Source organism: Saimiri boliviensis, chromosome 3 (assembly GCF_048565385.1).
Source record: "Saimiri boliviensis isolate mSaiBol1 chromosome 3, mSaiBol1.pri, whole genome shotgun sequence".
Taxonomy (NCBI): Eukaryota; Metazoa; Chordata; class Mammalia; order Primates; family Cebidae; genus Saimiri; species Saimiri boliviensis.
Window position 1 is genome coordinate 177,603,854 of NC_133451.1, and position 12,640 is coordinate 177,616,493.

Genomic DNA, 12,640 nt, shown 5'->3' on the forward strand with positions numbered 1-12,640 from the left:
TATCATTGTGAAAGTCCAGGTAATAGGTTTTTGGGTTTTTTTTTTTTTTTGACTATTGAAAGATAGATTTTGAAGATTAAATTTTTATTTTAGTTACCAATCAGTAATATCAGCCTGTTCTTCCATATTTCTAACCACAGACATCTTTATTCTTTAAACTGTTTTTATACCTTCTCTAAACCAATTTACATATTACTAAAATTTTAATGGAAGATAAAATTTTACATCATGGTGAAAAATATAGAGTGTACCATATTTCCTTTGAGTATTTTTATTACAGTAAAAGGCAAAAGAGTCTGTCATTTGAGAAATAACTGAACTAGAGGCTTAACACAATAGTAAGATTTAAAACCTGTAGATAGAATATTTGATTTTTCTGTTGCAATGACTATATTACCCTAAAACTAGGTAGCAGTAATTTATAGAAAGTTTGTTCAGTATTCTCTTGACAAATTTTGCTTTGAGATGTTTCTTGTTGTGTTTATCCTTTGCAGAACCTGATGATTTGGAAACAGAAATTCTACAAGAGCCAAGTGGAACACACGAAGATGAGAGCTTGCCACGCGCTGTTACTGATGTGTGGATCAGCGAGGGAAACAAAACAGAGGAAACTCAGTATGTACATCTTTTCCTTACATTTTAAAACCCAAATCCATTTCATAATCACTTTTTAAAAATGCTATAACAAACTAATATTGCAACATAATATCCTAAAATTGCAATGCCTTATAAAAATAATTTAAATAGATATTCACATGGTTCAAAAATAAATGAGTATATAAAATATCTGAAGAGGCCAGGCACAGTGGCTCATGCCTGTAATCCCAGAAATTTGGGACACAGGTGGGCGGATCACTTGAAGGCAAAGACCAGTCTGGCCAACACAGCAAAACCCTGACTCTACAAAAATTACAAAAATTAGCGACGCATGGTGGCATGTACCTATAGTCCCAGCTACTTGGGAGGCTGAGACACGAGAATCCCTTGAACCCGGGAGGTGGAGGTTGCAGTGAGCCGAGATCATGCCACTGCACTTCAGCCTGGGCTACAGAGCAAGACTCTGTCTCAAAATAAATAAATAAAGTGAGCCAGACACGGTGGCTCACGCTTGTAATCCCAGCACATTGGGAAACCGAAGCGGATGGGTCACCTGACAGTCAGGAGTTCGGGACCAGCCTGGCCAACTTGGCAAAACCCCATCTCTACTAAAAATACAAAACTTAGCTGAGCGTGGTGGCAGGTGCCTGTAATCCCAACTACTCAGGAGGCTGAGGCATGAGAATCACTTGAACCTGGGAAGAGGAGGTTGCAGTGAGCTGTGATTGCACCACTGCACTCCAGCCTGGGCGACAGAGCGAGACTCAAAAAATAATAAAAATAAATAAAGCATGATGATATGCAGTAAAAAGGCTTGCTTACATCTGTCCCCATCCAGCCGATTCCACTCTGGTCTTCTTTCAGATGTTTTTAGTATATGCATCAGCAAAAATAAATATTTAGTCTTCCATCCTTTTTAACTACAGTTGTTAGTATAGTGTAGACAGCTTTTTCCACCTTGTTTATTTTTAGTCAATAATAAATCTGGGAAATTTTTTCATAATACATAAAGGGCTTTCTTTTTTCTTATTTTATAGCTAGTTAGTGTTTCATTGTCTGGACTATCCCAACTCAACAAGTTTCCTACCTGTTGGACACTGATTGACATTGCAAATGATGCTGCAATGAATAACTTTGTATATAAACTGATTTTGTGTGTGTGTATAGATCTGTAATAAGTGTAATTGCTGGGTCAGCTGCATTTTTACAAGTTGCATTTGTAATGTGGTTATTCTTCTCCTGGGATTATACTAGTTTACACTCTCAGAAGGAATGTCTGAACTCCATTTTCTCCACAGCCTTGCTAAACTTTTGTTATCAAACGTTTTTATTTTTGTTTGCCAGTCTAACAAGGTAAAAGATAGTATCTCCATTTGGGCAGTTAGTTTGTATATTTCTTAAGATAGGTAAAGATCAGCACCTCTTTTCAAATGTGTTTCATTTGAATTTCCTTATCTGTGAATCATCTGTTTATATCTTTGGCCCCCCTTTTTTAAAATTTAGTCATTGGTCTTTTATAAATTAGTAAAAACCCTTAAAAGTGAGAGATATTTGCCCTGGTGGTTACATGAATTGCAACTCTGTTTTTTCTCTGCTGGTCGTTTATGGGTTTTTGTGTGTGTTTGTGTGGTTTTGCCATCCTGAAGTATATAGTTTATTTTTATTTTTTATTGTTGTTATATTTATCTGAATTTTGATAGTTACTCAGAAAAGCCTTCTTCTTTTTAAGGTTACCAAAAAAATTTTTCCATTTTCTAGTACTTTTTTTTTTGTTAGAGACAGACTAATTTTGGTACCCAAGCTGATCTTAAACTCCTGGTCTGAAACAGTCCTCCCACCTTGGCCTCCCAAAGAGCTAGGATTACTGGCATGAGCCACCGTGCCTGGCCAGTTTTCTAGTGCTTTTATGTGATGCTTTATGCATTTAAATGTTTGATTTTTTTTTTTACATGTAAATCTGTGGAATTCATTATGGTTTATAGATTTGAGTCTGTATATATTTTTTCGTATTCCATTGGTCTGTCTACAGTGATCTCGTACATACTTTTAATTAATAAATTATAAAATACTTTGACATTGTTATATGTTGGTTATCACATATTTAGGTTTTCTATAAGCTTAACAATTTTTATTCACTTTATTGAAATGAGTGAAAGCTTCTTTCTACTAGTGTGTTTCCATTTATTTCTTTTTATATTTCAAGTGATTTTTATTTAATAAATGTTGATCCTAAGTTATTTGGTGCATAGATATTCACAAGTATAATATACGCTTGTGCAAATTACACATCATGGCATTATAAAATACCATTGTTTGAGTCTTGCTTAATATTTTTTAACTAAGTTTTGTCTTTTTATTTATATTTGCTCAATCTGCATTGGCTCATCCTTCTATTTTCAGCTTTTCTGAATTATTTTATCTTAGTTATGTTTCTGGTATTGTTCATGATTCAGTCTGAAATTTTTTATTTAAGTATCCAGTTCATTTATAAAAGTTTAATATATCTTTTGTATGATATAGTTCAATTTTATTTTTATATTCTTTTTAGTCTTTTGCTATAGGTTTTATTGTTTTTTTTTTTAACTAATAGACTTTCGTGAGCAATTTTAGTTTATAAAAAAATGAACAAAAATTAGAGACTTACTATATACCACTCACTCCCCACCTGACAATTCTTTTTTCTTATTTCTGGCAAACTGTGATATTTTTAACATCTTGCATTAGTGTGTAATATATGTTACAACTGATTTGTCAATAATAATGACACATTATTATTAACTTAAAGTTTATAGTTTACATTAGGGTTCACTCTTTGGTACATTCTACAAGTTTTGACAAATGTGTAATGACATGGATTCACTATTACACTATTATTGCTATGATACTGTACAATCACTCTATACTTCACCTATTCATCCTGTCTTCTTTTTCCACCCCACAATCCCTGGCAACCACTGATCTTTTTATTGTCTGCATAGTTTTGCCTTTTCCGGAATATCATCTGGTTATTATCGTATAGTACGCCGTCTTTAGATTGGCCCCTTTTACTTGGCCATATAGCTAGTGCTTGACTTACGACCACGATTGGTTCAGACGGACTGGTCGTAACACGATTTTGGTCGTAAGTTGAGTAGGCTATGTGTACAGTACTGTGAAATGATGTTAGAAAAATCTTTAAGTCATATTTTATCATAATTTTCTTTATTATATATCATAATTTTCTTCGTTCATTTTATGCCATTTGTATCATCTCTACACCATTTTGTTTCTTATTTTTACATTCGTCAGGTTTAAGTAAAACACTGCATTACCAGTACAACTGGTTTAATATTTGCAAAACATACAAAATTACAAAATACAGGTGCATACAAAAATACAAAATACAGGTGTAAAACATACCATAGGAAACATTTTCCCAATTGCAAAACAAATCAAAATATATAAACATGTACGAAACATTTTATTGGCCGCTGGTGCTTGGCTGCAGATCGTTGATATCGTCATCTGAGGCAGCATTTGTGGTTACCGGAGTTGGTTTTTTCATAAACACGGTGAGCTTTGTCTGAATTGTATGTTTCTTTTTTTCTTCATAAATTTCACGATAGAGACGAAACACATCATGCGCCATCCGTTCAATCCTTGCAAATCCTTCGATGTTTGGGTCCATTGCTTCGAAATGTATAAGAAGTTTATTCAGTAAAGATAAACCGTTTGATAATCCCTTAGTGGTGAACTTTCTTTCTGGCTCCTCCTCTTCTTTCTCTGCTTCTCTTTCTTCTTCCGCCACTCTTTCTTATTCCAGTTCAATTAGCTCTTCATTTGTAAGTTCTCCAGATTCTTTGTCTAGCAACTCTTCGACATCTTCCATTTCACACTCCAAAGAAAGGTCTTTAGCGAGTTTTACTATTTTTTCCCGAATCAGTTCAAGTTCATGTTCACTGTCAAATCCGTCAAAATCATTAACATAGCGCTTAACACGATTTTTCCAAGTGCCATTCATGCACTTTGTCGTCACAGCCTCCCAGGCAGTAGTGATATTTTTGATACACATCAAAATGTTGTAGTGTTTCCAAAAATCTCACAGTGTTAGTTCTGAGTCAGCATCTATAGCAGATATTGCTTGAGCGAAGGTGGTTCGGAGATAGTTGACCTTTAATGTAGCAATCGAACCTTGGTCCATAGGCTGGATGAGTGGAGTCATGTTTGGCGGAAGAAAAACAAATTTTACATCTGGACGGAGATCACCAGATGTGGCGGGTGTCCAGGCGCATTATCAAGTAGCAATAAAATCTTGAAAGGAATATCTTTCTCCAAACAATATTCTTGAACTTGAGGAATAAAACAGTTCATAAACCAGTCTTCAAACAATCCTTGTGTCATCCATGCTTTACATTGAGAACGAAAGTAGACGGGCAGTGTGTGCTTGTTAACATTCTTAAACGCATGCGGGTTGTCTGAATGATAAATTAAGAATGGCTTCAGCTTAAACCCTGCCATGTTCTCACCAAGCAGCAGAGTTAGCCTATTCTTAAATGCTTTAAATCCTGGCATGCTTTTGCCTCTTTGTGAATATAAGTGCGTGCTGGCATCCGTTTCCAAAATAATCCAGTTTCATCAACATTGAAAATCTATTCTGCTAGATATCCCTCATCTGTTATCAATTCATCCAGACTATCAACAAACTTACGCGCTCCTTCCTCATCCACACTCACCGCTTCTCCAGTCACTCGAACACCTTGACTGTGATCTTCTCCAGCACGCTCCTTCAGAATCTGAAATAGACTTCTCGCCTTTATCTGCACAGTAAAAAGACTTAATGGTGTCCGTTTTTGAATTTGATCTTCCATCCAAATATATAGCAATTTCTCCATTTCGTGGATGGGCCCGCTTCATTGCTTTGTTATAACTGTTGATCGCATGGGTGCAGAACCTTTCACAGCTTCAAGAATTCTTTCTTTATCTTTCAGAATCGTCGACACAGTGGAGTGTGATAACTTGGTATCACATGCGATCACATTCACTTTCTTTCCTTCGTACTGCTTAATTACCTTACTTTTCATGTCGAAATCGATGGCCTTTCTTTCCTTCTTGGCAGGCTGAGGCGTAGACAAAGACAATTTCCTCTTGGTAGACATCTTGGGAGGTGTTTGATGAAAAATATCCAAGACACAAAACACAAATTGCTGTACCGAGTCTGGGATAACGGTTGAAATGGTGCACGCGGAGATGGTAGTGCTGCCGGAAGCTGGTCCGCACTGTCGAACGCGCAGCTGGGCAACTTTTGTGCTGCCAGATGCGGAGCAGTCGTGGCTAGCGATTGTGGTCATAAAGTCAAATGATCGTAAGTTGCATGGGTCATAAGTCGATCAATACCTATATATGCACGGTGGCTCACACCTGTAATCCCAGCCCTTTGAGAGGCCGAGGTAGCAGATCTCTTGAGGCCAGGAGTCTGAAGCCAGCCTGGCCAACATGGCGAAACCCTGTCCCTACTAAAAATACAAAAATTAGCCGGGTGTGGTTGTGCACATGCCTGTCATTCCCACTACCTGGGTGTCTGAGGCCCGAGAATCACTTGAACCCAGGAGGTAGAGGTTGCGATGAGCCAAGATTGGGCCACTACACTCCAGCCTAGATGACAAAGTGAGACTGTCTCAAAAAGAAAAAAAAAAAAAAAGAGAGAGAAAAGAAAAAGAAGGAGAGTTCCTTAAATTTTTTAAATCATTTTTATATATTATAGGAATAATAGAAAACCAGTATTTGATATGTGTGTTTGGAAATTTAATAAATTGTAAAGATGGTATTTCTAATCAACAGGAAAAGAGAACCTATTTAATACATACTTTTAAGACAAATTAATCACAATTTGAAAAAAATAAAATAATCATTTCCATTTCTGAAACCATTCAACAAAACAATACCAGATTGATTAAAGACCTAAATAAAAAATGTTAAAGGAGGCAGCCTAACCTAACAATTAATATCCAGAATTTATAAACAATGTGTGTAAGTTAATAAGAAAAATACAAAAGTCCAAGAGAAAAATAGGGAAGATTATGAAGAGTCTATTCATGAAGGAAGAAACCCAGACATTCGTAAATACAACAGTATGATACTTTTCGGATTCCTAAGTGTTTGATAGACTTAGTGGAGAACTAGGGTCCTGTGAATGTCACTGGTAGTCAGATACTTACTCCTCCTCAAAGAAGAGTAGCTAAAAGGCAGGGCAAAGTTCCATCAATGGGAACTCTATACTTTCCACTGATTGTTTTTCCATAAAATAACTTGAAGCCATGGGGAAGAGAAGTGATATATGAAGTACGTGTGAGGGGTGGCACTGCAGTGCTTTGATGTATTGCAAGTACACGTATGAAAGGTCAAGCCAGTCTAGAGATGCATTTGCCAGTTTTGTTAATGTTTTAAATGTGCACATTCTGTAATATACCTATTTTACTTTTGGTATCTACTCTCCAGATCATTCATACATGAGCACGAAGAAGCAAATGCAAGAATATTCATTCTGGGAGAGTCACAGCAAATAATTTGAAGCAGTGGAAATAATGATTAATAAGGAGGTAGCTACAAATACTGATGTGTTTCTGTAGACAGCCATCCTTAGTATATCTAAGGGATTGTTTCCAGTATCCTTTGTATCAAAAATCTACACATACTCAAGTCCCACAGTCACCTCTGTGGAACCTATATATATGAAAAGCTGACCTTCTGTATACACAGGTTTGCATCCCATGATTACTGTATTTTCAATCCACATTTGGTTGAAAAAATATTTGCGTCTAAGAATTAGACGTGTGAAGTTCAGACCCATGTTGTTCAAGGGTCAACTCTAAAGCATACAGAATAGAATACGGCACCTGAAAGAATAAACGGGACTCTACTAATATGGAAATATGTCTAAAACATTGATTAAGAGAAGAAAATAATAGTGAATGAAAAAAGCATCTCCATATATTAGATTAGCATATAAATGTAAAGGAAAAATCTGGTAAGGTACGCGCCAAACTGATAATAGCAAAGGCAGCTGGAATTTTGAGTGATTAGGAGTCCTAAAAGGAACTTTACTTTTTTATTGGACTAAAATTCACGTAACATAAAATTCACCATTTTAAATTGTACAAGTCAGTGACGTTTGGAAATTCACAGTGGTGTACAACCATCACCACCATATAGTTCCAGAACATTTTCATCACCCACCCCTCTACCTGGTAACCAGTCGTTCCCCATTTATTCCTTCCCACCACCGTCTGGCAACCACTAATCTGCTTTCTGTCTCTATGGATTTAGCAATTTCGGATATTTCTTACAGAATCATACACTGTGTGGCCTTTTGTATCTGGTTTCTGTTACTTAACATATTGTTTTTAATTTTTCATTCATGTTGTAGGATATGCCAGTTCTTCATTTCTTTTTATGGCTGAATAATATTCCATTACATACACTCTCTCTCTCTCTCTCTCTCTCTCTCTCTCTCTGTGTGTGTGTGTGTGTGTGTGTGTGTGTGTGTGTGTGTGTGTATTTCTAATTCATCAGTTCATGGGTCCATAGGTTGTTTCTACCATCTGGCTATTGTGAAGAGTGCTGCAAAGAACATCGACATACAGTATCTGTTTGAGTTCTTGCTTTCAGTTCCTTTGGGTATATACCTAGGAGTGGAATTGAAGCATCATATGGTAATTCAGTTAACCTTTTTGAGATACCAAGGGACATTACATTTTGAATGAAAAAATATGCTACTTGACTGGGAAAAGTGGCTCATACCTGTAATCCCAGTACTTTGGGAAGCCAAGGGGGCGATAGTTGTTTGAGGCCAGGAGTTTGAGACCAGCCTGGGCAATATAGCAGGACCCACCTCTACAAAAATAAATAAATAAATAAATAAATAAATAAATAAATAAATAAATAAATTGCCGGGGGTGGTTGAGTATGCCTGCAATCCCAGCTACTTAGGAGACTGAGGTGGGAAGATCACTTGAGCCCAGGAGGTCAAGGCTGCAGTGAGGTGAGCCATGATCATGCCACTGCACTCCAGCCTGGGCAACAGAGCAAGACCCTGTCTCTTAAGGTAAATATATATATATATATATATATATATATATATATATATATATATAAGCTTAAAAAATAAAAACAGAGGCTGGGTGCAGTGGCTTACGCCTGTAATCCACACACTTTGGGAGTCTGAGGTGGCCTGTTCACCTGAGATTGGGAGTTCGAGACCATCCTGGCCAACATGGCAAAACCCTGTCTCTATTGAAAAATACAAAAATTAGCCAGGCACTGTGGCATGCACCTGTAGCCCCAGCTACTCGGGAGGCTGAGTCATGAGAATCACTTGAACCTGAGAGTTGGAGGTTGTAGTGAGCCAGGATCGTGCCACTGCACTCCAACCTGAGTGGCAGAGTGAGACTCTGTCTCAAAAAATAAATAAATAAATAAAAACAGAAAATGGTTGAAAATCTGAAAGTAGAAAATTATTTAAAATTTGAAGTGGACTTAAAAGTATTTAGAAATAAAAACTTACCTATACGCTAACTCCGAGAGATAAATTACTGGTACATTTGGAATATATTCCTCCAGTATTTAAGTTTCTGTCTAAAAAAATGCATGAATTTAATTTCCAGGTATAGAGAGATGAAAATTGTGGGTTCTTTTTATTTTTCTTCCTCAATCTTAATCCCCTCCCTTTGAGGGTTAAAATATTTTTGTGACTATTATTCTGTTTTTCTGTGTTAGAAACCATTTTTTCAAAGCCTAACACCATGTAATACTGATTGGTCTGTGAATCACTTTATTTAACAGTACATCTTGCCTATTGTTCTAATCAGTTTATATAGATCTCTGCTTCATTTTTTAACAGCTACATGATATTCCATGGTATTAATATATCATAATTGTTTTCTATTCTCCACTTTTTTTTTTTTTTTGAGACAAAGTTTCTCTCTTGTTGCCCATGCTGGAGTCCAGTGGTGCGATCTCAGCTCACCGCAACCTCCGCCTCCCAGATTCAAGCAATTCTTCTGCCTCAGCCTCCCGAGTAGCTGGGATTACGGACATGTGCCACCACACCCAGCTAATTTTGTATTTTTAGTAGAGATGGGGTTTCTGTATGTTGGTCAGGCTGGTCTCCAACTCCCAACCTCAGGTGATCTGCCTACCTCGGCCTCCCAAAGTGCTGGGATTACTATTCTCCACCCTTAAAGGGTATTCCCATTCTTTAAAGTAGTGATTCTCAAACATTAGCATGTATTAGAATGACTTTGGGATTTTTCACAACTAATTGCTGGGCCTTATGCCCCAAAATTTCTGATTCATAGGTCAAGGGTGAGCCTGAGAATTTGTATTTCTAACCAGTTTCTTTACTATGCTGTTGTCTGGGGACCGTACTTTGAGAGAAACATTGTTGTAAAAGGTGGTGAACCTGGTTATGGTGAATGATTACTATTTGGCGTGGGTGAAAAACACAGTGAACAGGGAAAAATACAGTGTACTTATGTGAGAAAGTACACTAAGTATTTCATATATATATGTGTGTGTGTGTGTGTGTGTGTGTGTGTGTGTGTATGAAAGTAAGAAAAATACTTGGAAGAGGGATCAAAGAATGCTAGTGAACTTGTGTTTCATTTTCTGTATTTTAGAGCGCTTTTATTTATGGTGAACTGTGTGTGTGTGTGTGTGTTTTTAATTGGTATACCCATCTGTGGCAGGTTGGAAGATAGTATCACCATTCAGCAAAATGAAGTTTCTGAAGATGGAGTCTCGAGTACTGTGGACCCACTTAGTCCCATTCATATAGGTAAGCATCATTGCATTAGCCTAATGACTTTCTGGAAAATTGTTAATAATTGTTAACATCAACCTGTTTTATTTGGGAAATAAATAAGAAAGCATTCAGCATCATTGCATTAGCCTAATGACTTCTGGAAGATTGTTAATGATTGTTAACATCAACCTGTCTCATTTGAATAATATATAAAAAAGCATTCCTTCTCAGTCATCTGAATCATTTAAAAAATATTATAGGCATAGAGCACTGGACTATGCATTAATCAGCCTGGATTGTATGGCAACATGGCAGTGAAACTTTCTGGTCAGTTATTTTTATTGAGTATTCAAAAATAAAAGAATAAAATTACTTGCCAAAGCCAAGCCAGTGTACTCAGGCCATTAAATAAATTGTCTTCTTTTTTAAATAGTATTAAAGTATAAGAAAGGTAGACTGGGTACAATGGCTTACACCTGCAGTCCCAGCACTTTGGGAGGCTTAGGTAGGAGGATCACTTGAGTCCAGAAGTTTGAGACCAGCCTGGACAACATAGCACTACTCTGTCTCTGAAAAAAAAATTTTTAATTAGCCAAGTATGGAGGCATGGAGGCATGCCGGTAGTCCCAGCTACTCAGGAGGCTGAGGTGAGAGGATTGCTTGAGGCCAGGAGTTCAAGACTGCAATGCTGTGGCACTGCACTCCAGCCAGGGCAATAGAGTGAGACTGTGTCTCTTAAAAAGAAAAGAAAAAAGAATTGTTTTTTATCTAAACTGTAGAAACAAAGATAAATTGGAACTAAATATGTATTTTTTCACATTTCTTTGGATTTGTGTCAATTTTTTTTCTTTTTGTTTGTATTTCTTGAGAGACAGGGTCTCACTCTGTTGCCCAGGCTGGCGTGTAGTGGCTTAATTATAACTCCCCGTAGCCTCAAACTCCTGGGCTTAAACAACCCTCACCTCATCCTCCAGAGTAGCTGGGACTACAGGCATGCACTGCTACACCCAGCTAATTTTACTTTTTGTGGAGACAGAGTCTCACATAGTTGCTCAGGCTAGTTTCAAACACCTGGCCTCAAGCAGACCTCCCACCTTGGCCTCCTGACAGGCTGGGATTACAGGCATTAGCCACCATGTCCAGCCTTGTAAACTTTCAATATAATGGAAGTGTAGAACAAGTTAAATCAACTCCCTGAAGATAAAACATTGTATCCTGTTAAAGATTATTCGGAAGGTAATATACTGACACATATATTTTGATTTTATTTTCCTTATATATGGGGTTTAGGCTAGAATTTGTATTACATACTATGACTTATCAGTATCATTTAGAACTTTAAGTACAGTATAGACTTCTCACATAATCTGTCCTTTCTACCACAGAAACTGGAACCAATGATTCTCAGCACTCCGAATGTGATGTAGATAAGTCTGTGCAACCAGAACCATTTTTCCATAAGGTGGTTCATTCTGAACACTTGAACTTAGTCTCTCAAGTTCAATCAGTTCAGTATTCACCAGAAGAATCCTTTCCATTTCGATCTCACTCGCATTTACCGCCAAAAAATACAGACAAGAACTCCTTGCTGATTGGACTTTCAACTGGTCTGTTTGATGCAAACAACCCAAAGGCAAGTATGGTCCTCAAATGGACAATGTTATCCATTTGATAACATGTATTATTGATTGTTTTTCTTTTATAAAGTGTAGTACTGAGTTTTAATCTCTTAGTACAGACACAAACACATATCCGATAAAAACCTCCATCTTCTGAGCAAATGAATTGCAATTGAGAGTACAACTAGGATGAAGATCATTTCATTGGCTTCCTGTTCAGGATTCTTTTTAGAGAGTCTTTTACTTGAGCCAAAAGTCCCTTTATATACCTTCATGCACTATTGCTCTTTGCCACTACCCAACCTGACTTCCATTTTTAGTATGACACTAAGCTTAAACAATATATCTTAAATGGATAGAGGTGCTGTATTGCCTAATTTGTATGTAAAAAGATTAATAGATATTTATATGCAATTCCTGGTAAAAGTTTTTCAGACCTCTTTTTCTCACTTGTGATTTTTGAATATACGTAACCAATTGTTTCTTATAAAAATATCTCTACAGAAAATGTTGAAACACAGGTAAAAATAAGACATCATATCATTTGTTATATTACTTTTCATATAATTTTGGCATATACATAACTTTTTACCAAAATAAGATGTATACTCTTTATAGCCTTTTCTGTTCAATATATATTATGACA

The 12,640-nt window shown here is 36.7% G+C and overlaps 1 protein-coding gene across 9 annotated transcripts in view; it reads left to right on the forward strand.

The window, feature by feature from the left end:
* NEK1 (NIMA related kinase 1) overlaps positions 1-12,640 on the forward strand; it is a 214,063-nt gene that overhangs the window by 168,508 nt on the left and 32,915 nt on the right. For all 9 annotated transcript variants that reach the window (XM_074396985.1, XM_039479149.2, XM_039479148.2 and 6 more), the window contains 3 exons: positions 495-615; positions 10,320-10,408; positions 11,761-12,008. In XM_074396985.1, coding sequence (XP_074253086.1) covers positions 495-615; positions 10,320-10,408; positions 11,761-12,008 — 458 coding nt within the window. The remainder of the gene's footprint in view (positions 1-494; positions 616-10,319; positions 10,409-11,760; positions 12,009-12,640) is intronic.